This window comes from Lathamus discolor, chromosome 22, assembly GCF_037157495.1.
Source record: "Lathamus discolor isolate bLatDis1 chromosome 22, bLatDis1.hap1, whole genome shotgun sequence".
In the NCBI taxonomy this organism is placed as follows: domain Eukaryota; kingdom Metazoa; phylum Chordata; class Aves; order Psittaciformes; family Psittacidae; genus Lathamus; species Lathamus discolor.
The window spans coordinates 2,893,765-2,916,046 of NC_088905.1; the positions used below are offsets into that span (position 1 = coordinate 2,893,765).

General features: G+C 51.8%; 1 protein-coding gene across 1 annotated transcript; it reads left to right on the top strand.

The window, feature by feature from the left end:
- The first annotated feature begins 10,007 nt into the window (after nt 1-10,007).
- On the top strand, nt 10,008-22,218 carry ERLIN2 (ER lipid raft associated 2). The gene is made up of 11 exons (XM_065659170.1): nt 10,008-10,192; nt 10,303-10,384; nt 10,627-10,673; nt 11,034-11,095; nt 12,436-12,561; nt 14,310-14,383; nt 14,773-14,831; nt 15,959-16,050; nt 16,401-16,490; nt 18,056-18,135; nt 19,440-22,218. The coding sequence occupies exons 1-11, from the start codon at nt 10,086-10,088 to the stop codon at nt 19,647-19,649; spliced, it is 1,029 nt and encodes a 342-aa protein (XP_065515242.1). The 5' UTR covers nt 10,008-10,085; the 3' UTR covers nt 19,650-22,218.
- Nucleotides 22,219-22,282: the final 64 nt, after the last annotated feature.

The following is a 22,282-nucleotide window of genomic DNA, read 5'->3' on the forward strand; positions in this document are numbered from 1 at the left end:
TTGCTCATGGTGGTCCCGCTCCATCCCGTTGGGATGTTTGCAGCGTGAAGGCCTGGGATTTGCAGAACTGGGTTCGGAGCAGAGGGGGCTTTGCTCTGCCTGGTGGGTGCCAGGCCCAGGCTGCTGCAACTGTGATGGTGCCTCCGGTCCCTGTGTCCCTTTGCCTGAACCCTTTGGCTCTCGTGGGGCAGCTCCTGCGCTTCCATCCCCTCTGCCGCGGAGCTGCGTGGTGGTGTTTGAAGCCGTGCCGGGACCCCCTTCCCCTCGGGAGCATCGCTGCTCCCTGGATGTGGTCCCCGCTCCCACCGCTGATGCTGCTCGGTGTTGGCTTTGCTTGGGTGCCACCGGTCCCCGGCGTGAATCACAGCTCCTCACTGCAGCTCCTACCACAGCTTCTGTTCCACCGTGCACAGCCTCATGCTGCGGGGCGAGAGGGTGATGCCACGATGCCCACGGATGTGCTTGAGGCTTGATACTCCTCGTGCATGATCTGCTGGGGCTGTACTGTGTGCCAGCTAGTGAGCAGCTGCCATGGAGCAGCCCAGGCAGGTATAAGGAACTTCCCAAACCCATTATCCTGCTGGAGCCCTTCTCCCAGGGCATCCTGGTGCACCCTCTCCGTAGGGCAAAGCTCCATCTCCCCTCTTCCCCCAAACCTTTCCTCACACCAGGATGCTCCCAGCTCCAAACCCGAGCCCAGCACGCTTTCCCTGGGAGCTGGATGCTGCTCGGATACATCCTGCCGTGCAGAAGGCTCCCTGAGGAATCGTTTTTCCCCTCCCTAAAGACTGCAGCACTGGGGCCAGGCTGTGTAAACACCGCGAAGCATCATCTGATAGCAGCTGACACTCGGGGGCTTTATCTGCTGGGGCATGATTGTGTTGCCAATGTATTAAATAACTCCCCATGTAATGTATGCCCAGGTTATTGCGGAATTCATTTTATAATAAGAGCACTGGGATGCACTTTATTAATCATTCTGTCTAACAACCTGCACTCCACAGTTTCGGTTTGATTTGATTCAATCCTGTCTTCCTCCAAAATATATGGCTGAGTGGGTCGGATAATGTATGGCTTAATTTAGAGTTGTATGGGTTTGAATTACCATTTTCATAATGCGCTGTGCATTAATGCGCTGCATCATTTATACAGACAAATGTGCGAGGTTTCAAACCTCTCCAGGAGGCAAAAGTCACCTAAAAAGGGAGCGCGGAGCGGCAAGAAAAGGCCCTTTCAAACGCAGCCGGTGGGAGGGGATTGAAGGTGGGTGTCGGGCCCAGGGATGGGGTGTCCAAGGTCCCTTTTCCCCTTGTACAATGGCAACTTCTCCAGCTCTCCAGGACCTCCAGCGCTTGACTCGCCGGTGACCCCGGTGCCGGTGCTCGCCGCAGTCGCGCCCGCCGTCAGTCACCCCGCGCCGTGAGGAAAAAGCTCTGATTATCCAAATACAGTCATTAAAGGGGAAATGTGTTTTTAGGGCTGTCAGAGTGATTAATGAGGGTTAGCAAGCCTTGCGAACGCGCTTGTTTAGTCTAACTGGCAGCCTCTATTTTCCCATTTGATTTATTGCGGCAGTTGCCGAGGCCGCGGCGTTGGATGTGTGCGGATGGAAAGCACCGGGACCACGCCGGGCTGCGGGCGCGCGGCTTTGCCGTGCCGGCCCGTCGCAGGCAGCCGAACAAAGGCAACATTATACCTTGTGCTGGGGAAGGGCTGACTTGGACGCGCAGGCAGAACAGCTCCGCCGTGCTGCGTGCCTCCTAACTGTCCCCGTCTGTAAAGCCCCGAGCCCGCCCGGCCGCAGAGGATCTGTCCACCCAATAAATACGTGACCGAAAGAGCAAGGCCACAGTTTGTTGTTGTTTTCCTTCCTCTCCTGCACATAAACCTCCCCCCTCGATGTGTTTTAGGTGATGCAGAGGTGTTTGCCCACAGGCATCCAAGGCGTTTCAAACCGGAGCACCAAGTCTTCAAGGGGCTGGTGCCCGCCAAGAGGAGGTCAGGTCAGGATGCAGAGGCAAGGGAGCAGCAGCTACAGTGGGTGGATGGGAAGTTTCTCAGCTGCATAAAGCAGCTTTTCTTTCCACGTGAGCTCTGCTGGAAGCCCTGGAGAACACGGGCTCTGTGTTTGTGCTCCCAAACTGATGTGGGCATCTCCTGTCCCCCCACCAGCATCCCAGGGCTTTGCTTTGGGGGGGATGCTTTGTGCTCTGTAGAGCAGACCTGTACCTGGAGGTGGTCCTGGCATCCAGAGCTTCCAGCAGCAGAGTTCCTGCTGCCCGGGGCTGCGTGCTGGAACCGGGAATGGAGCAGATGGGGCAACGTGGGGCACCGGGGTGTAAAGCTGCACCCCTGGTTTGCAGCGTGAGCGGGGCCCCGTGCCAGAGCCTGGCGCTTCCCCATCCTATGGTTTGCCTTCGGTTTGAGCAGCACAAGCAATGAGAGGCCTTGGAGGAGGCGAGTGGAGAAGAGGAAAAGACCTCGAGGTGCTCAGGGAGCCCCCAAGCTGGGAGACGTGGGCAAGCACCCGGGGTGCTGCTGCGACCGGGAATACTGCAGGTGGGAGACAGCTTCCATATGGCTTTGAATGGCGGCTGAAGAGCTGCTGCTGTTGCTTCCCCGGCCATAAACCGGCACGTGGTGGGAATCCTCCCGGCAGCACCGGTTGTAACAGCGACGGCATCGTCTTCCCCACGGCACCAGGACACCCCGTTTTGACTGATCACCATAGGAAGCACCAAGGGGGATCCGTGGCTGCCCCTTCCCTCTGCAGCATCTGATCCCGGAGCCGACCGACCCACGGCGATCCAGCATGGACACAGGGTCACTGGTGGGCTGCAGAGCGCAGCCTGTGCTGCACCATTCCCTGCAGCCCCGCTCGTGCTGGTTTACACTGGCAGGCGTGTAAGTGATCCTGTTCATTATGTGCTGCGTGGTTCGTAGTTATCTCTGTTTATTATGGTGATGAATAACCGAGGAGTCATAATTCCATACACACAAATGTTTCGGAGGACGCTGGGGGAGACGCTCGCTGACAGCTCCGTTGACTGACTCTATTCCTGCAGCTCAATGCACAAGAACAAACAGATTGCCACGCACCCTGATGCTTTCGAACGCGGGGTTTATGGAAACCTCCTGGAGCAGCTTGATGCTGGCTTCATCCCACCTCCCAGCCCCGTGCAAGGGGCAGGATGGGGAGGATGTGACCTCTGCGAGGATGGAGCCATGCAGGGAGCTATGAAGAGGCGGTGGGATGCCAGCAGAGCTGATCCCAATGGGTTGAGCAGAGCTGGGATGCACATCAGTGACCTCGTGGTCCCAAGTAGTGGGGATCATCCCTCCCGGCCCAGCACAACCCGGAGGCAGCCGAAGGACACGCAGCATCCTGGGCATCTGGAAGCTTTCTATCCCCCTGTAAACCCACCCTGCAGGCACCCACTGGAGCAGAGAACTGAAATGGACTTTATTGCCCCCCACGTCTTCAAGAGACCAGATTTGCTGCATCTTTCTTTCCTGGCTCATGCGCTTGCTACCACCAAGACCTGGCTGATGCCGTGCTCCTGTCTTGCTTCTCGCCTATTCAGGATGGGTCCTGCAGCCTCCTCTCAGTGCCAGGAGCCTCTTTCCATCACTAGCGCTTGAGGCTGGAGCAGGACCATCCATGTTCTTCTTCCATGGCAAATGTCCCGGACATGAGGCAAAGCACGGGTTGGGTTGGTTTGTCACAGGCATGGAGCAGCCTTAGGCTTGCAAGAAGACTGTTGCTCAACCTGCTCCAGAGAACATCCTACCCCTTGCGGGGCTGGGAAGAGGAATTTGCCATCCTGGTTGCTGGAAAATGGAGCTGAAAAGCCTTTTGTTCCTTCTGGGATGTCTCTGGTTGAATTCTGTATTGGAACAACTGCTTGCAAAGGGCCCGCTGGATGCACACCTCCATTGCCATGCTGGTAATTCCCAAATTCATCTGACTTGGATGCACCAGCGTGGCCCCGGCAGGAAATTCCTTAGGGGAGCATCCCGCTGTGTCCCTTGTGTCAGGCTCATCCCGGTGCCACCCATGGAGGAAGCTGTCCTGGCACCGGGTCTGTTGAGCTGCTTTGGGGTCTGCTCAAGCACTTTGGGGTGCGCACAGCACCCAGCACGCTCCCAGGTGAGTTGGGGCTGGGGGGGAGAAGGAGGCCTGGGCAGGGCTGGCAGCTCCAAGGGCTTTGCAGGGGATGCTCTGTGCATGGGGAGAGCTTGGTCCCATTGTGCAGCACGGCCAGGGGGTGGGCAATGGGCCCAGGAGCTCCAGGTTGGAGCCCGCATTGCACCCTGACACCTTCCTCTTGCACCCTTGGGCTTTCGGGGATCGAGGCTGCTTTGCTCCATGGTGCGCGCAAGGGGGTACCAGGGATGCTGCCCGCATCCCGCATCCCGTGGTACCCCCCCTGCTCATCCCTCTCCCCCGTGCCCTTCTCCCCGCTGCCATGAACGGCGCTTTTATCTCTTGGGTAGGTCCAAATGGAGCTGTCAGCTGCGATCAGCCCCACGATATGACAGGTTGCGGGAGCCGGGGCCCCTCGAACAGAGCAGCCTTGTCTGTCAGAGCCACCTGACACTCCCCATAATGGCCAGATGGATGAGACTCTGAAAGTAGGGCCCGGCGCGTTTTCAACTCTATTTTGGGTGAAAACACTTCTTGAAAGATCTTGAAAGGAGCTGGCAGTTGAGGAGTTCAAATGATTAATGAGCACTGGCTCTGCCGGGTGGATTTCTCGCTCCATGCCAGCAGCTGGGCTGCTCCAGCCGGCCAAGGCACGCTGCATCCCCCTCCTTTTCCCTTCTCCCCCCCCACCTCCCCAGCCCCGAATTCCCCCCCTTTCCCTGCTTTTCCCGGAAATGACACCAACGCGACAGGCCCCGCATATGGAAAAAGTTAAATATAAATGAGTGCTGAAAGAGGCCTCGCTGAGCGGAGCGAGTTAAAGATGTTTATGGATTCAGAAACACGGGCCTGCATATGTATTTAGGGATGACAAATGTGATTCAATAAGTAAGGAATTTCTCCGTGGGCTGAGGCGGGACCCGCGGCGCAGGCTCTGCTCTGGGCTCAGCCACCCCAGTGCCATAAATCCTGCAGACAGGCTCCGTTTTGCTTCCCAGGCTGCTCAACGTTGAGGTTTGGGGTGGGTTTTTCCCCTCCTCCGGATTAGACCGAGTTGCTGCATCTCCTGCGCTTGGGATGTGACCGCACTGCGGCGTGCGTGGACCCATGGCAAAACCCAATGGATGCTCCATATGGGATTGTGCCGTCCACCAGTGCCACGCATGTCCCGTTGGAGCTATGGGCCCTTCAAGGCTGTCAGTGGGTGATTAATGACCAGTAACCCCCCCCCCCCAGTGCCAGTTTAGGGGTGGTTTGACCTGATGCTCAGTGAGGTACCCTTGCAAGCCTCTCCATGCAGGCAGCTGAGTGGTCTCATAGAGCCCCATGGGATAGGGGCACATAAGTGTCCCCCATCCAAACTGCCCCGTGTTCCCACTTGCTTGGGGTGCACAGCGGTGGGGACCACAATGAACTCATGCAAGGAAGCCCTAAATGGAATTCCAGCTGCTGTCTTACAGGCCAGGCAGGGATGCCGGGTCCCATAGAGGGATGCTGGATCCATAGCAGGGATGCTGAGTCCGTGGCAGGGATGCCAGATCCATAGCAGGGATGCTGGATCCGTGGCAGGGATGCTGGATCCGTGGCAGGGATGCCAGATCCATAGCAGGGATGCTGGATCCATGGCACAGATGCCAGGCCCTATGGAGGGATGCTGGCTCCATGGCAGGGATGCCAGGTCCCATGGAGGGATGGTGGCTCCATGGTGGGGATGCCAGATCCATGTCTGGGTCATGGTTCCAGGCAGGGATACCAGGTCCATGGCAGGGATGCCGGATCCATAGTGGGGATGCTGGGTCCTAGGCAGGGATGCTGGATTTGGGGTGACAAACCCCAGTGGACCTGCAACCCCTCAGCTCCCCCCATCCTGCCCCTCTATGGGGCTCATAGGGAAATGCTTTTTGGGGGGGTCAGCGTCCGGCCAGGCTTTGGATGGAGGGCCGCATTCCTTTGTCCTGATTGGATTCGTTAGGAGCGTTTGGCCTGGACACAGGCAGCTAATGAGGGAGGGAGTTTATTGCAGTTTGATTCTTCTGTTAAAACAATACAAGAAAAGCAATGCCCTTGGAAATGTGGTATGTGTTTGTACATAGTGGATTTATGGCTCCGGAGGCTTCCAGAGAGACGCAGCCTTTCATTCCCTTCCTTATTGGAACAGATCAGATTGCAGAGTTTAAAGGGCTCTGGAGTTGTGATTTATTTGAAGGGAGAAACGAGGGAAATCCAACTGTCTGTTCCCTGGCTCAGATCATCCCCTAACATCCCGGCCAAGGGGATGGATCTGCACCTCCTCCATGGATATTTCCCCCCCACCACCACCACCTCCCCATTGCTTACATTATCCAGCTCTAAATATATCACTGAGACAGGGCTGACTCCTGACCTGGGCTTCAGCACCTCACCGAGGCTTCCCCAGCCCTTCCCGGAATCCCACACATAAATCACCTTCCTGGAGCCCTTTCCAAGCTCCTCGGGATGGGACCTGCTGCTTTGATCCCGAGCAGAGATCAGGGCAGAGATGTTGGTTTGATCTCCGGGATCGGGTGATAAATCCATGCCACAGGTCCCTGTTTCCTTTCCAGGGAACCTTTTCTCCTCCCTCCCAACTGGAGCATCGCCGCGATGGCTCAATACCCAGTGCTGCCATGGGGCATCCCAGCATAAGCCCGATGCCCACCAGCAGTAACAGGGTGAGACTGTTCCTTGGGCTTTTCGTAAAGCATTTAGTGCAAAACCCCTGCTCCCAGGTACCTCGGGGACATTCGGGAATGACCAGTTTGGGTCCCACCAGGAGCATCCATCCTTGCCTGCGCTGCTGGGAGGAGATTTCCCTTCTCCTCCTCACTGACCACTCCTCTATGGGGCAGATGGAGAATGGGAAGGAACAACCGAGCTTTCCAGAGCAGGGGTACCCAGCTCCATCTCAGCCCTTGTTTTCCATGGGGTGCTCTCTCCTCTTGCACACAGCCAGGCTCTGTTTGCCATTGGCTTCCCCTCCTCTGCCCTACTGATGCGAGTGTTAATTCTCACTCTTGTTTCGGGTAAATCCACTTTCTTTCCCGGGATGAATTGTGGTTTCCACGTGCTTTTAATCATTTCCCTTTAGAAACCAGCATCAGGGAGCTGGAAACAGCCCTCCTTTATTTACTGGATGACCTGGCACGCCGGCACCCGGCCATGGGGCTGGCGTCTGCAGGGCGATGGGGAGCACATAGAAAAGCCTTGGGGTGAGCAGGACGGCACCATTGGCTCCCATTGGGATCATTCCCTGAGGACAAACCCCCTTATTCCTGAGGTTAGCGGTGAGCAAGAGGATGGAGAGGAGAACAGCGCTGGAATGCCCCGTGTTGTAACCCATTCCCAAAAGCCTCTTCCCAAGGGGTTGTACCACCATGAGATGTGTCACAGGAATTCCCGGGGTGTGGAATCAGGGCCCTCCACTGCTGGGGTGGGCAGGGAGCAAAGGAAAGGTCCCTTTACAACGAGCACATGTGAGCAGTTTCCTCCTTCCCAGCTCGGGACTGTCAGGGGATGATTAATGGCCAACGCTGCAGAAGGGCCGTGATTGCCAAGTGCTGCATTGTTAGCGCTGACAGGGAATGAGCCCGGACAGACTTGAGCGCAATTCTGCACCAGAATGTGCCAATAACGTTGGATGGACTTCATTTGTGGAGTGTTCCCCCAACACAGGCCCCCTCTCCCCACTTTCTTTCCCTTTCAAAGCCATGTCAGAGGGACCAGAGCACCCTGCAGAAACCCCCCGGTCTTGCAGAGCTCCAGCTCTTCCCATGGATTTCTCTCACTGGGCTTAGATGCTCTCTTAGGTCTCAGCTAAGGAGCAGTTTGCCCTCTTCTCCCCACTGAAACATCAGTTTTTAATGCACTTTCATTGCATTCATGCACTGGAATCCAGTCCCCTGCTGCTGCTGCTGTGCTCCAGGAGGAGCTGCAGCGGTTACTGGGAATCCTGGGGTTCCAGCAGGTGATTTTAGGGCTCCCTGTGCCAATACATGGGGCTGGCACCGTGGCACCCAGAGCAGAAATGGGGATGGGGATGGGACGGAGATGGGAATGGGGATGGGAATGGGGACAGGGATAGGAATGGGATAGAATGGAAATGGGGATGGGGATGGGGATGGGAATCGGGATGGGGATAGGAATGGGGTAGAATGGAGATGGGGATGGGAATGGGAATGGGGACTGGGATGGGGATGGGAATGGGAAGAGGGATAGGGATGGGATGGAAATGGGGATGGAGATGGGGATGGGGACAGGGATGGGGATGGGAATGGAAACAGGGATAGGGATGGCATGGGAACGGGAAGATGGATAGGGATGGGATGGAAATGGGGATGGAGATGGGGATAGGAATGGGGACAGGGACGGGGATGGGATAGAAATGGGGATGGAGGTGGGACAGGGCAGGACTGGTGAGCAGGGGCTTCCCACCCCACTGCTCCGGCTGCGCACGGAGGTAACCTTAAACGCCAGAGCAGGAAGCACGGGGACGGAGTTTTTCCACCCCTATTCCCAACTGTCAGGCGGTGATTAATGGCCAACAGGCTCGGAATTGCCTTTATTGCCAGCCCAGCATTGTTCCTCCTGACAGCTAATGAGGTTAGACAGACTTTACACAGCCTTTACTCCATCCCTGCAGGCTCCGGTGCCCGGGGTGGGGGGACCCTCTCTGCTCCCCAGCACATCCCAAGGGGCCACCACATCCCTACCCTGGATCCATGCCATTGGGACCATGGAGCAGCAGCGGGCAGGCTGGGGGGCTTCAAACTCTCAATCGACTCCATGGTAAAAGCCAAGAGGTGTTTTTATACTGCAGCGGGATGGGGGGGGGGAATGGGGCAGGGATGAAGCGCAATAAAGCATTTGTTCATATAGCAAAGCCCACTGTGTTAAACCCGAGCTGCCACACTGACACCAAGGAACGTTCCTGGCCCTGGCTCCAGGAATAATGATTTTGGGGGGGCTTTTTTCTCCTTTTTTTCAGGCTTATTACCAATAATATTTACCTTTGTGCGCGTTCACATCTTGATGCTGTTAAACACGTGCCCGCAGCTGGTTTGCCGCTCAGGGTAATGATGTTATGAGGCAAAAGCTCTCCTGTGAGCCAGAACACCCCCCCCCCCCATGTAAAAACCTATTCCTTTTCAGTCCAAGATGAACGCATTCTGCTGCAGCTCAGAGCAATTTCCTAGTTTACCCTTATTAAAGCGAGCGGGGGCTGAGTGGAGGCCCGTGATTTATGAAACACATACCAGCTCCATTAAAACCTTTACAGATTTAATACATTTTATCCAGGCCTTAAATCTGGGCAAGTGTTTTGATACAGAACCCACCCCCCCACCCCCCCTTCCATGAACCTAACCCGGGTGTATTTCATCTCTGACGCCTTTTCACACTTCTTTAAGGGCTGTAAAACTCAGATTGACAAATATCACAGATATTTCATGCCTTCTTTCTAAGCGGTGCTGAATCCCCCTGATGGGTTTGTTAGGGAGAACCCTCGGAGAGCTATCAAAGAGCAAATTATTCTCTTTTGCTGGCGTTTTACACGTCTCGCCCGTGGTTTTTAGGCCACCTTTAACATATAGAGGGGGGGATTTAATGTGTTTTTGCCTCGGCTGTCACTTTTCCCCTTGTTACCCCTGTGTTTAACCAAACAACGCCCCATAACGGGTGGGGAGACCCCCCTCTTTGACCAAACATAAGGGGTTGGGGGGGTTCAGTGTGATGGGATGCGGGATGCCCCCCCACCCCAAAAGCCATGCGGGAAGAGGCGGAACCGGGTCTCGAACCCGCGGTCTCCCGACTGCCGCTCCTCCACCGCCCCCTGGCGGGGTAGAAGGCGCGGTCGCGCTGTGATGACGCCAGGGCGGCGCCGGGCCGGTGCCGCTGAGGGGACCGGCGCCGTTACCGAGCGGGTATGGCCCAGCTGGGCGCCATCGCGGCGCTGTCCTTCAGCTTCCTCGCCGCCGCCTTCCTCTCGGCCATCCACAAGATCGAGGAGGGGCACATCGGTGTCTATTACCGGTGAGGCGAGCCCCGCGCCTTCCCCCCCCCCTGCCTCCACCTCACCCCGCTCCCCGTCCCCGCCGCCCGGTGAGGCGGGCCCCTCACGGCCCCTCTGTTCCGTTCCACAGCGGCGGAGCGCTGCTGACCTCCACCAGCGGGCCCGGTTTCCACCTCATGCTGCCCTTCATCACGTCCTACAAGTCAGTGCAGGTGCTGCTGGGGCCGGGGCCGGCTGGTGGAGGTGGTGGTTGTTGGGGGGGGGGGGGGGGGGGGGGTTATGGTGGTGCCTGCGGCCCAGGGCTCTCGGGACCGTCCCGGTGAGCTCTGAATGAGGGTGCCGGGCCCGGTTCTTCTACTTGGGGGATTGAAGGGGGGGGATACGGGCAAAACGCTGTTCCATGTGCGAATGAAGTGGGAAATCCTTAAGCTTCTTCCCCTAAACCTCTCTTCAGACCACGCTGCAGACGGATGAGGTGAAAAACGTTCCTTGTGGCACCAGGTGAGACGTTGAGCTGTTGTTGGCAGAAACACTTTGGATCCTCTCCCTGTTTTCCTCCCCGATAGCTCCAGCATGCTTTAAAACGGGTAGATCTGTTTGCAGGGGCTGGGTTCCCCCCCCCCCCCCCCCCCATAACTGGAACCAGTGGCGAGCTCAGGGTGCTGGGGTGGGTGATGCAGCCCCATCCTTAGGCTCTGCGCTGCCTTCGCCATGGGTTCACACGCGATAATCCGGTTTCCGGATTGAAACCTGGCGTCTGGAGCCGCTGTGGCTGCCGGGCTCAGCCCGCTAGAGGGGGGTGTCCCCCGCTGCTCCAGCCCAGCTTCGTGCTTTGCTCATTGCTTTGCCTTCCCTTCGCAGTGGAGGGGTGATGATTTACTTCGACAGAATCGAGGTGGTGAACTTCCTCATCCAGAGCGCAGGTGAGCTCGTCCCCTGTGACCCTGCCGGTGCTGCCGTCCGGAGTTGTTTGTGCTCCTGGGGTGAGGTGTGGTGAAGAGGTTGTGCTATGTCCTCAACATAAAAAGGATATGGAACTGTTGGAACAAGTCCAGAGGAGGGCCATGAGGATGATCAGGGACTGGAGCACCTCCCATATGAAGATAGGCTGAGAACATTGGGGCTGTTCAGCCTGGAGAAGACAAGGCTGCGTGGAGACCTCAAAGCAGCTTCCAGTGTCTGAAGGAGGCTACAGGGATGCTGGAGAGGGGCTCTTCAGCAGGGACTGTAGTGACAGGACAAGGGGTAACGGGTTCAAACTGAAACAGGGCAAGTTTAGATTGGATCTAAGGAAGTTCTTTACTGTAAGGGTGGTGAGGCACTGGAATGGGTTGCCCAGGGAAGTTGTGAATGCTCCATCCCTGGCGGTGTTCAAGGCCAGGTTGAGCAGAGCCTTGGGTGCCATGGTTTAGTGGGAGGTGTCCCTGCCCATGGCAGGGGGGTTGGAACTGGATGATCTTGAGGTCCTTTCCAACCCCAACTATTCTCTGATTTGGAGCTGGTATTCCCCCCCCCCCCGCCGTGTACCTTGTAATGCCCCAGACTTCCTGGGTGTAAGCCTAAACCCAGCTCTCCCGCATGTTTTGTGTGTTTATTGTTTCTTGCACATACTTGTTCTGCTCTGCCACTTGCTTTACTAGAGCCCAAATGCCATCCAGCTACCAGTAGTTGCATTGTTACACCCCTGTTGGGCTTTATGCTTCAGTGAAGAACTGATTTGAACAAGGTGTGCAAGAGGCAGGGGAGAGAAAGGTGTTTGGGAGCAAAAACCTGCCTCTGCAGCCCAAGAAGAATGACCTGTGCAGCCTTTTTCCCCAAATTCATTGTGTTTTAGCACCCTGTTGGTCACAGGAGTGGTATAACTGCCTGGCTGACTGGAGGCCTGCTTTGAGACCTCTGGTTTATGCTGGGTGTGGGATGTTCTTCCTTCATTGTGCATTGATCTCTGTGTTCTGCAGCTCAGGCGCAACCTATGTGTATATGCAGATAGTGTAGAGAGGGTTGTTGGTAGTGAGATGTCCTTGTTGGTAGTGAGATGTCCTGTTTGCAGAGCAGGTGGCAGAACACTGGTCAGGGTGTTATGAAATAGATGAGCAATAGAGAAAAACTCCCCTTTGTTCACAAAGTGTGTGTTTGTGGTGCCAGCTTCTCTTGGGGTGGATTCCTCCCTTCAGGTGGGCACTATGACTCCTGAAGCAAGTGCTGAGCCCAGCCTGAGGCATCCCTCCAGCCCAGCCCTGACCAGGGGTTTCTTCTTTTGCAGTGTATGACATAGTGAAGAACTACACCGCTGACTATGACAAAGCTCTCATCTTCAACAAGATTCACCATGAGCTGAACCAGTTCTGCAGTGTCCACACGCTGCAGGAGGTCTACATTGAGCTGTTTGGTGAGCTGACCCTTCTCTATTGATGCAGAGCTCCTTACCCCAAACTGATGGGCTTTTTACCTTTGAATCCAGTATCTGCCCTGTCTGGGATCAGGATAGTTAACTACCTGCCATCATTTCCTCCTTAGCACTCCTGCTTCAGTGTGTTGTAACAAGAACGATCCAAACCCAAACCTGCCAGTAGCAGTGGAGGGCTTTAGGAAAGGGAGCATTAATTCTGTGGTGTTATTTGTGTGTTTAGCAAACATGACTTGCTGAATCAGTCACAGGTTTTGCTTATCCAGATGGAAAAGCTGTTTTGAGCAAGCACTCCTTGGCCTTTGGGTTTGATTAGCTTTGTGTCATGCCTGTGGCTGCAGTGCCTGGTGCTGGGAAACAGGATGACTTGGCAAGAGCCTGCTGACCTTCCTCCTTGGCTTCAGGCAGCCCAGACACCAGGAGAGCACATTGGGAAAGAGCCTGAAGTTGTGGTTTCTTAGCAGAAATAGACCAGTTGGTGCCAGTGCTGAGTGTTTTGTTTATGGCTTTGGGCTGGCAAGAAGCGCCTTCCAGTGTTTCAGCACTACAGCAGTGCTGACTGCGGGCAGAAATGTATCTGTGAATGGTTTTGGACCCCAAATGGACAGAATTTGTGCCTGGAAAGACACAGGCTGTTCACAAACTCCTGTGCTCTGTTCAGACTGGGCTTTCCGAGAAGCCTGGCTTTCTGCTTCCTCATGTGCTGCTGCACAAGGTGCAGAACCAGGGCTCGGTTCCCCTCCAGGTCCTTTATGGGGCTGCTTTGCCGATGGAATCTCCAGATGTTGGCAGCTGCTGACAACAACTGCTTGAAACGGCCTCAAAGCAACTGCTTTGCACAGAAGGAACTTGTATAAACTCCTGTGTAACTCTTTGTGTGAGCTCAATGTGTTCTGGCTCAGCTCTGAAGTGGGGCACAGCCCATTCATGTCATTCTCTGCCCCCACATCTGCAAGCAGGTGCAGGAAACTGATAACAGCTGCTTCCTAAACCGGCTGAGCCCCATTGTGAGGGTGAGTTCCAGATAAAGCTGAACCGGGACCAAAGCAAATAATTAAGGAGTGAGATGTGATCACTTTCTCAAGGCCATTACATTTTGATTTTTCCCTTTGCACTTCTCAGCAGGCCCCAACTGGAAACACGGCTGTCCTTAGAGCTTTCCACTGAAGCAGGGCTTTGGTTTGTGTTATCTTTTGAAGTTTCTCAGCTATGCTCGAGTTAACGGGTGTCCATTGAGCCAAACAGACGTTATGGAGATTTCTTTGCAGCCTATTGAAATAACTAATGCAGCCAGTTCATATTTCTGCCTTTGCATGTGCTTTGTCTCCTGCTGGCAGAGATGCAGTTCCTCATCAGTCACCATTTAGCTGGGAAGATACCAATGGGGAAGTGGGTTAGAGCACAGATTTCTATCGTAATGATGCTACTTCTAGCTCAGAAAGACTCCAGCTGTGGTTTATGGGGAACTGGGAAGAGTTTCACTTTGTCTCCTGTGGTCTGTCCCAAGTGTTTGGTGCTGCTCTGTGCTGCCTGACACGCTGAGAAGAGATGGGAACCTGTCTCTGGGGCAGGGATGCTTTTCCTCTACCCAGCACTTCTAAATCAAACTTACATGGGTACTTACGTTACAGGAATAAGAAATCTGAGTCCTTCCAGCCAGCTCTGTGTGTTGACAACAAGCTGCTTTGTGGGACTTCTAGTTACCTGGTTTTTTTTTTCTCCCCAATCAGATCAGATTGATGAAAACCTTAAACTGGCCTTGCAGCAAGACCTAACTACAATGGCCCCTGGATTAATTATACAGGTAATTCATTATACAGTTCTACTTTGAGACGTCTAAGGTGCGTGTTGTAAGGAGGGGTAAAAGGAAAGGGAAAAAGGGCTAAAAGGAAATAGAAAACTGTGAAGGAATGAGAACCATATCCTTTCCATCTCCTCTCAGCTTTGATGTGTTGGGTTTCTGGTGGTGGTACTCTGGGTACTGCTTTACCCAGCTTATTGTCTCCTATCACAGCAGGAGAGCATTGAATCCTGCATTTGCTCTGTGGGCTTTGGACCTGGTCATAGTTTCTGCAGCGTTGTGTGGCAGAGCATGCCCCAGGCATCAGCTCCCCCATGCTCTGCAGCCTCAGGGGCCATTTGGCTTTTGATTGTTGGCTGCTTGCCTATGTTTTCTTTGGTCTCCCTTTCCAGGCAGTTCGAGTTACAAAGCCAAACATCCCTGAAACAATCCGGAGGAATTACGAGCTCATGTAAGTGCCTGAGACTTGCACCTTTGTGTTAGCAAAAAGAATCGCTCATCCAGATTAATGTGTTTTCACAGCAAGCAGTGATCAGTGTGCCCTCTGCCAGGCCTGCTCTCAGCCTCGTGCTGCCTGCAGAAGGGGCCTGGGGAGGCTGCAGCAGACATGCACGTGTCTGTCGCTGCTAAGTTAGAAACTGTTCCTCCCTTTTGAGCACTTGAGCACAGCAATTCATTGCCCACAGTCTCCTTCCTCTTGACACTGGCCCTGTTTTAAAGATGCCTCCCAGAGCATGGGAGTGAGTGGCAGGTGGAGAGAGTCCACCACTAATCCTGTTGTTTGTCTGGGATGGAGAAACTGTTGATTCAACAGGCTGAAGCTTTGCAATAACTTTCTTTAATAGCACTTGACACGCTGATCCCTTCTCAATGCTCTGAGCCAGCTGCCTTCTCTTGCACTTGATCAGTCAGAAATGCTTATGTTCTCTGAGCACCCTGCCAGCAGTCTGGGTAGGCCAGAATAAGGCCCCTCTTGTCCATTTTGCTTCCCTGGCATTCCGTACAACCTTTTGGTATCATGGGAAGTCATGGTAGTCAAAATCCAAATCAGCCTGTTAATCTGTTGCCATAAATACAGTAGGATATGTGTTAGCAGAGGCTTGTTCTGGACTCTAATCTGTCTTCTCTGTTTGGGAGCAGGAACAGAGTATTTTCTTTACATACACAGAGCCATGTGATGGAATGAAGGGTGGTTTCAAAGCTCCTTAATGAGGAAGATCAGCTGTCAGTGAGGACAAGTCTTTCACAGGATTTTGATGTCTTACTTTGCTTAAATCCCTCATAACAATAGCCCCAAAAACCTAGGTGTGAACAGTCTATGCCTCTTGTAGAAGGCATTGTGGCAGCCTGCAGAGAGCAGCAGGGAGGGCTTCATTCTGGCTTGGCTAGAAAGTCTTCCTGCTATGGAGGGGAGGAAAAGGCACTTTGGGTTAGAAGAAAAGCTCTTTGTGTGCAGGTACATGTGCTCACTACCTGAGTGCTGCCTGCCCTAAACGTGTGCTTGAAAGAGGACTGAGCCAGCAGCCACACCACTTCAGCAAGATCACTCTTTGTAACCGGCTTCTTCTGGCTCATTAGGGAGAGTGAGAAGACAAAGCTGCTGATTGCAGCCCAGAAGCAGAAGGTGGTGGAGAAGGAAGCAGAGACAGAAAGGAAGAAAGCCCTCATTGGTCTGTATATCTGTGTTTGAAGGGGTGGAAGAACTGAAGAGGGGGAGTGTGGGGGGAAGGCAGCAAAAAGAACCCAGGCACTGGGGAGGGATGCACTTGGTTCACTTTGGGGTGATCTCTGCTGTGGTTATTGGCTGCTGATGTGAAACTCTTCCAGGGAAACTCAAAGGGTTTTTAGGTGGGTTCCAGCTTTGCCCACAGAGGCAGACTGCTGCCTTCTGAGAGCTGGAAAGTCTTCCCACAATTTACTTTCACCAGAAGGGGCTGGTGAGGACCTTGGTGGGTGAAGCTGCTCCTGGCATTAGGAGGACTGTGTGACCACAACGTGGATGGGTTCTTTTTCATTCCAGAGGCAGAAAAGATTGCGCAAGTTGCTGAAATAACTTACGGGCAGAAAGTGATGGAAAAGGAAACAGAGAAGCGGATTTCAGAGATTGAAGGTGAGTCTGTAGGAAGTCAGTGTTCTATGGTTAATTTTGTCTACAGATCCTGAAGCAGTTCATGGAGCTCAGTAGTTCTTGACATGTGTGTATTTGACCATGTCCTTCAGTCCAAGCTGACATTCACTGTTTAGTTTGCATTGTTGCTTCTTCACCCCCCTTTAGGTTTGCAGCTGACTACTTTTAAGGAACTAGGATTGACCAGAGGCAGGAATAGGAATGCTTCTTTGTAGACTGTGCTTCTTGGAACCTTCTGTTTCAAGGTGCTCTTCCTGGGAGGTTGTACTGTTAAATTAAGATGATGTCTCCCTACCCCTCTGATAAACTGCTTTGTTAAGGAAATTCCAGGACATGAAAAGGGGGTCAGCATTTCCAGCTCCGAGTGACAGGGCCTTATTTTCAATTACCTTCATTAGAGGCCCTGTCAGGCTTTGCAGAAGGCCACAGAGGAGCCAATTAAGACTTTTACAGATCAGCAGCTTCTCATTAGGAAGTTCTTCACGGAAATACAATGGGTTTTAGTTCTTATAAATGTGTGTCACTGGGTGTCAGGCCTTCAGCTCAACTCTGCTGGCAGAGGATTCCTGTCTCCGTCATTCTTTCTGGTGTCTCTGACTGGGACCACTCTTTAGCCGAAAGAGAGGAAGTTGCAGGCCAACCCTTCCCAATTGCTGACATGATTTTGAAGTGTAGCAGCTCACAGGACTCCCTGCTAGTATAGGAAAACAAATGGTTTATCCAGCTGTGCAACTCCAAAATCCAGACTGTGTTCCAGTTGTGTGGCTCCCTGTCCTAGAAGGGATGTCAAGAGATCACAGCAAACCAGGCAGATTACACTCAATGTGGTGGCCTCATACTATGTCATTAGCATTGGATAGAGAAAAAGTGAGAAGGAGAAAAAGGAGTCCAATACAGAAAGGGGAAGTGTTTCTTTCCTTAAATGTCTCTGCTAGGAGTAAGGGAATTTCCACATCCTGCAGGATTGGACCCTTTACACATTGTTGCTATTACAAAGAAACAGTTCTCTGACATCTATCCAAGGAGCAGAGCTGGTGAAGGTTAAAATCACCCGCCTCTGCGTGCCTGAATCTTAACCTCAGCATCCCAGAGAAGATCCCATCTGGGGAATTGCATTCACAATCCCAAACTCCATCTCCAGAGCACTCTGCTGGGCTGTGAGTCCCGTGCAAATGTTACGGGCAAATCCCACTTGTGCACTGGAACAGTTGCTGCCTTTTCAGCATGAGAGCTAGGGGCTGGCTGGAGAAGAAAGAGTGTTCTCAGCCCTCGTGACAGGGGTGGTAATAAAAACCTTATGTTTATAAAATGCTTTGAGGTCTTCAGTTGCAGAGGCAATTTACTTACTCCGTGCTATCATCCTGCAGTGTTGTAGATGTAAATTGAGATCCCATTGCTGTGTTTCCCATTTGGTTCCCTCTTCCCTAAACTGTATCCCGTACAGTTTAGATGTGGTGCTGACCACTTTAAAAAGTTTTCCAGCTGCAAATGGTGCTAACATGGCTGGAAATAAAACTCTGAATATGAAAACATGTGTTTGCTTCCAGATGCTGCATTTCTTGCAAGAGAGAAGGCGAGAGCTGATGCTGAATGCTACACTGCTATGAAAGTAGCCGAGGCTAACAAGGTATTGTTATGTCCTTATGTTGGGCCTTGAAGCAGAGCTCCCTACATTAGGCTGTATAGAAATACTCATAGGATCATAGAATGGTTTGGGTTGGGAAGGAGCTTAAGATCATCCAGTTCCAACCCACTGCCATGGGCAGGGATACCTCACACTAGACCATGTCACCCAAGGCTCTGTCCAACCTGGCCTTGAACACTGCCAGGGATGGGGCATTTACTGTTTCTTTGGGCAACCTATGCCAGCACCTCACAGTAAAGAACTTCTTCCTTATATCTAACCTGAAGTCAGGAAAAGAGCTGCTTGTGCTCATTGCTTGCTTGTTGTGTCTCATTGTTCAAGACAAAAAGCAAACCAAAGCCATCAGTCAGAATTATTGAGCCTGAAACAATTAGATCCCTATTTGCAAATTCATTTTCTTTGGGCAGATAAATGTATATCAGGATACATGAAATACCTGGTCCTCTCTAGAGACAGCTCTGCTAGATGCTAATGGGGCCATGGCTCCCTCTGTAGATAGAATATCAGTTTTGATGTTGCCCTTTCTTGCCTTTGCAATCAGAAATGTCAATGAATTCCAATGTGCAAGCTGGCAAGCAAGCAAAGCAGGAGCAGGGATCTCTGGAGTGACAGGCAGGCTTAAGAGTAAATAAGTGTTTAGGTAACGAGCAGATAGAGCTGATCTTACACATCTAAGTAACTAGCCTGGCAAAGCCTTGGTACTGCCAAAGAAAGAAGTTGAAAGAAAGAATGGAAAAAGAGAAATCCTATGGATAAATGCCAAGCTGTAAGTGCCTGCAGCAAGTTCCCAGGCCATCCCAGCAGGAAAATTCTGTTTTGTAAGGGTCAGTGAGAATGGACAGAGGTGTGGGATGCTTGTGCACAAATCCTGTCCCAGTTACTCTATCCTCTCAGTTCTAATGTCATTATCCTGAACGAATGAGCTCTGCTCTCCGGAACAGACTCTTCAATCTACTCTCTGGCTAGAAGCCAGTTGTGTTTTCTTTCCAGCAGCTTGCATTGTGAGGGCTTTTAGTGAGTTATGTGCTTTCGAGCATCTCTGGTACATTTGGATTGAACGTTTCCCCAGCTGCTTCCATCACTTTCTCATTTTGCCATTTAGTCACTGGGATTTAGAGCTTCACTTTAGACCTACTGAAAGAGAGCTTTCTTCTGGGCACTGTGCCTCTTCAGCTGAAGAGAGGATGAGCATGTCTGCTAGCATGGTGGAAAAGTAGGGTGCTCATGACACAGCCTTGCTTTTGAGTGAATCCGAGCTGTTGGTGATCTCTTTTCTTTCTGTGCAGCTGAAGTTAACTCCTGAGTACTTGCAGCTGATGAAATACAAGGCGATTGCAGCAAACAGCAAGATATATTTTGGCAAGGATATTCCCAACATGTTCATGGACTATGCGGGAAGCCAGACCAAATTTGCAGAGGGACTGGCAGAAGGAATCCAAGAAGAAGATGGGGTAGGAACCAATGAGGACTCAAAGCTACTTCATAACGTCAACTGAAAGATTTCTATTCCTTTTATATCAAAACATGAACTGGGAAGTTCTTTTTCTTTTCCCCCTTTCCTGTTCTGAAAGAGACGAATCAGACTTAATCCATTCAATCTTTTGTATGACAATTAGACTGTGGTATTTATGGGGTGGTTTTCCTGGTAACTTCTAAGCAGCCAGCTCCAGGTATGTCCTTTAGATGCACCTCTCCCTGCTCTTGGACATACAGACCAAATTCCTCTGGAGAGGCCAGCTTAGATGGGTACTTCCTTTTTGGACTGAGGTGGCTCATAGCAGTAGGAAGTCAAGAAATGGTGAGGTTTTGGAGGGAGGGAGTTGCTGCTACAACTTGTTTTGGTTGGAAATTTCAAGTACTTTATGTGAAACCCCTTTAACAAAAAGGTGCTAGACTTTTGTACACTAGACGCAGCTGCTTGAAGACCTTGTCTAAAGAGCAGGTTGCCCCCACTGCATGGGGTGCTGGGATGGTCTTAACAGCCTGTGTCCATGCTCCAGGTCTGCCCAGAGTGCAGGGTGTAGCAAATGCATAAACCCACCTTTTAGTGAGGTCTGAGCTGACCTGGTTTGCCTTGCTAGGGCAGCTGAGACCACAGTGAGTTACAGAAATCCAGCTGAAATCCTGCAGGTTCCCTAGTTTCCATGGGGGGATCTAAGCCTTACACCACTGCCACTACAGGTAGTGACCCAAACTGTTCCTTTTGTGCATCTTAACACTGCTTTGGTTTCCATTTGTCATAGTTGGGGAGGACAAAAGGGGGGAGTCAGTGGTCTGAGGCTTTCCCCAGCTGCTTGGTGAGGGGCACAGGCGTGCTGCTGGAGAACTGGAGTTGATTGTCAGTGGCACCAGGCTGCAAGCACGGTACTTGCCCCATTGTCCTGGTTAGGAAAATAGGGAGAAAAGCGTTTTTGTCTCAGGGACCCTGACTTTGTCAAAAGCCTTGTTGCTGGCAAGTAACTGCTTGAATGATCCACAGACGTCACAGTACGTTACCTGCCTCTGCAAGAGCAACTGGATTTCAGTGTTTACAGTGTCTTACTAGAGAGAAGGCATGCAGGTAAACCGAAAGGAATGGAACTGAGTTTGTTGTGTTTGGGGCGTTGTTTTCTGAATAGACCTTGTGAAAGGAAGATTTATGGTAGCAAAGGACACAAACCATCAAAGTGAGAAGTGACAGGGCAAAGAACAGAACCTCTTGTCTCTGAACTGTCCAAAGATACGTTGAATTTTCCTTTTTTTACTCAGAACAATGCCATATAATGTACCTTTCTCTTCCAAAAGCCAATGAATTCTTCACATACCAGATGCACAGAGGTAATAGGGTTGTGTTTGACACACATGCAAAGCTTGAGAGGGTGTCGAAGACAAAAGTTCAGACCTAGAGAGAACAGTCCTGGTTTTTTTCTGTCCCTAATCCATCTGCCACTTGGCAGCAGAGTCTGTTTATTAGTTGCCATTATCGTTTGTGGCCAACATACTAATATGAGCTGATACAAGTGTAAGTGCTAACTCAGTTGTCAGAGAACCAGCCTGTTGCATTTGCAATCTTGTGCCCCCAGCACTTGCTACCCACTACATTTGGTTTCATTCTTCAGTGATTGAAACATGCATTAGTCCTTTGAATAAGGTGATCACACTAAGATAGAACTCTTGAGGGATTTCAGCTGCTGGTACCGGTATTCTTACTTCAGTTTTCTTTCCCCTGGTAGGAAGGAGAGTGACAATGCACACTAAAGGATAAGCATCAGTTTCTGCTCTAGGAAAGTCACATCTCCTATTGTGTCAGCTTTATTTGTTGGGAAATACAAGCAAAGGGAAGTTCCATCTCCACACCTACAACATTAGCACAGCAGTCAAAATGGCATCAGTAGGTAGGCTGTAATACTGCCTTTTATAGGGTTATGAACAGGGAATAGCAGATGAGGTAATAGTATCTAAACCTTTGAGGATGATCTCATTTGGGATCGTTCTACGTTCAAGTTAAGAGATTTCCATTAGTAACTGAAAACTACATTTTACATGAGTGGTTTTCGCTAACGAAAAGACCCAAATAAGCCAAAGTGGTATTAAAAAGGGTGGTTTTTGTATGACTTCACAGCAAGACAATAGTTTGGAATAAATAGGTCTTAATGCTTTTTTTTTCCTTGTTGTAATTGAAAACATTGCTGCTGAATCATTCTTGTCACTTCAGCTGTCACAAGAGTCAAAAGGCAAAAAGCAAGGTTGAAACCAGGCTTCACAAGCCAGAATCCACTGTTGCATCTGGGTTTCTTCCTTGTATGTCTGATCTCCTTTATTTCCCAGACCTGTCACTACATCGTGATTCCATCTCTCCCTTTAACTGACATTTTGGCCTCTTTCCATCATCTGAAATCTTGGAAGATCCGAGTTTTAAAACCACTCTAACAAAGCAAACCCAGGTTTGTGGCACTGCGGTGATACCCGAGCATTGCTGGTGGGAGCATGGGAATGCTTTCCCAGTGCTGTCTTTGATCTTCTTATGTATTAAAAGCCTTTTTATTTTGGTATTTGCTATGACAATAAAATGGCCTTCAATTTTAATGGTGCTCCTGGTTTTATCCCTATGGATAACACAATGTGCAGATGCATTGCATCTACATGCAGT

Excerpts from the sequence above, each read along its gene's own strand:
- ERLIN2 (XM_065659170.1), top strand. The coding sequence starts at position 10,086 with ATGGCCCAGCTGGGCGCCATCGCGGCGCTGTCCTTCAGCTTCCTCGCC. Across the intron at positions 14,384-14,772 it reads CCCCTGGATTAATTATACAG|GCAGTTCGAGTTACAAAGCC; the intron begins GTAATTCATTAT and ends CTCCCTTTCCAG. Across the intron at positions 16,051-16,400 it reads AAGGAAGAAAGCCCTCATTG|AGGCAGAAAAGATTGCGCAA; the intron begins GTCTGTATATCT and ends TTTTCATTCCAG.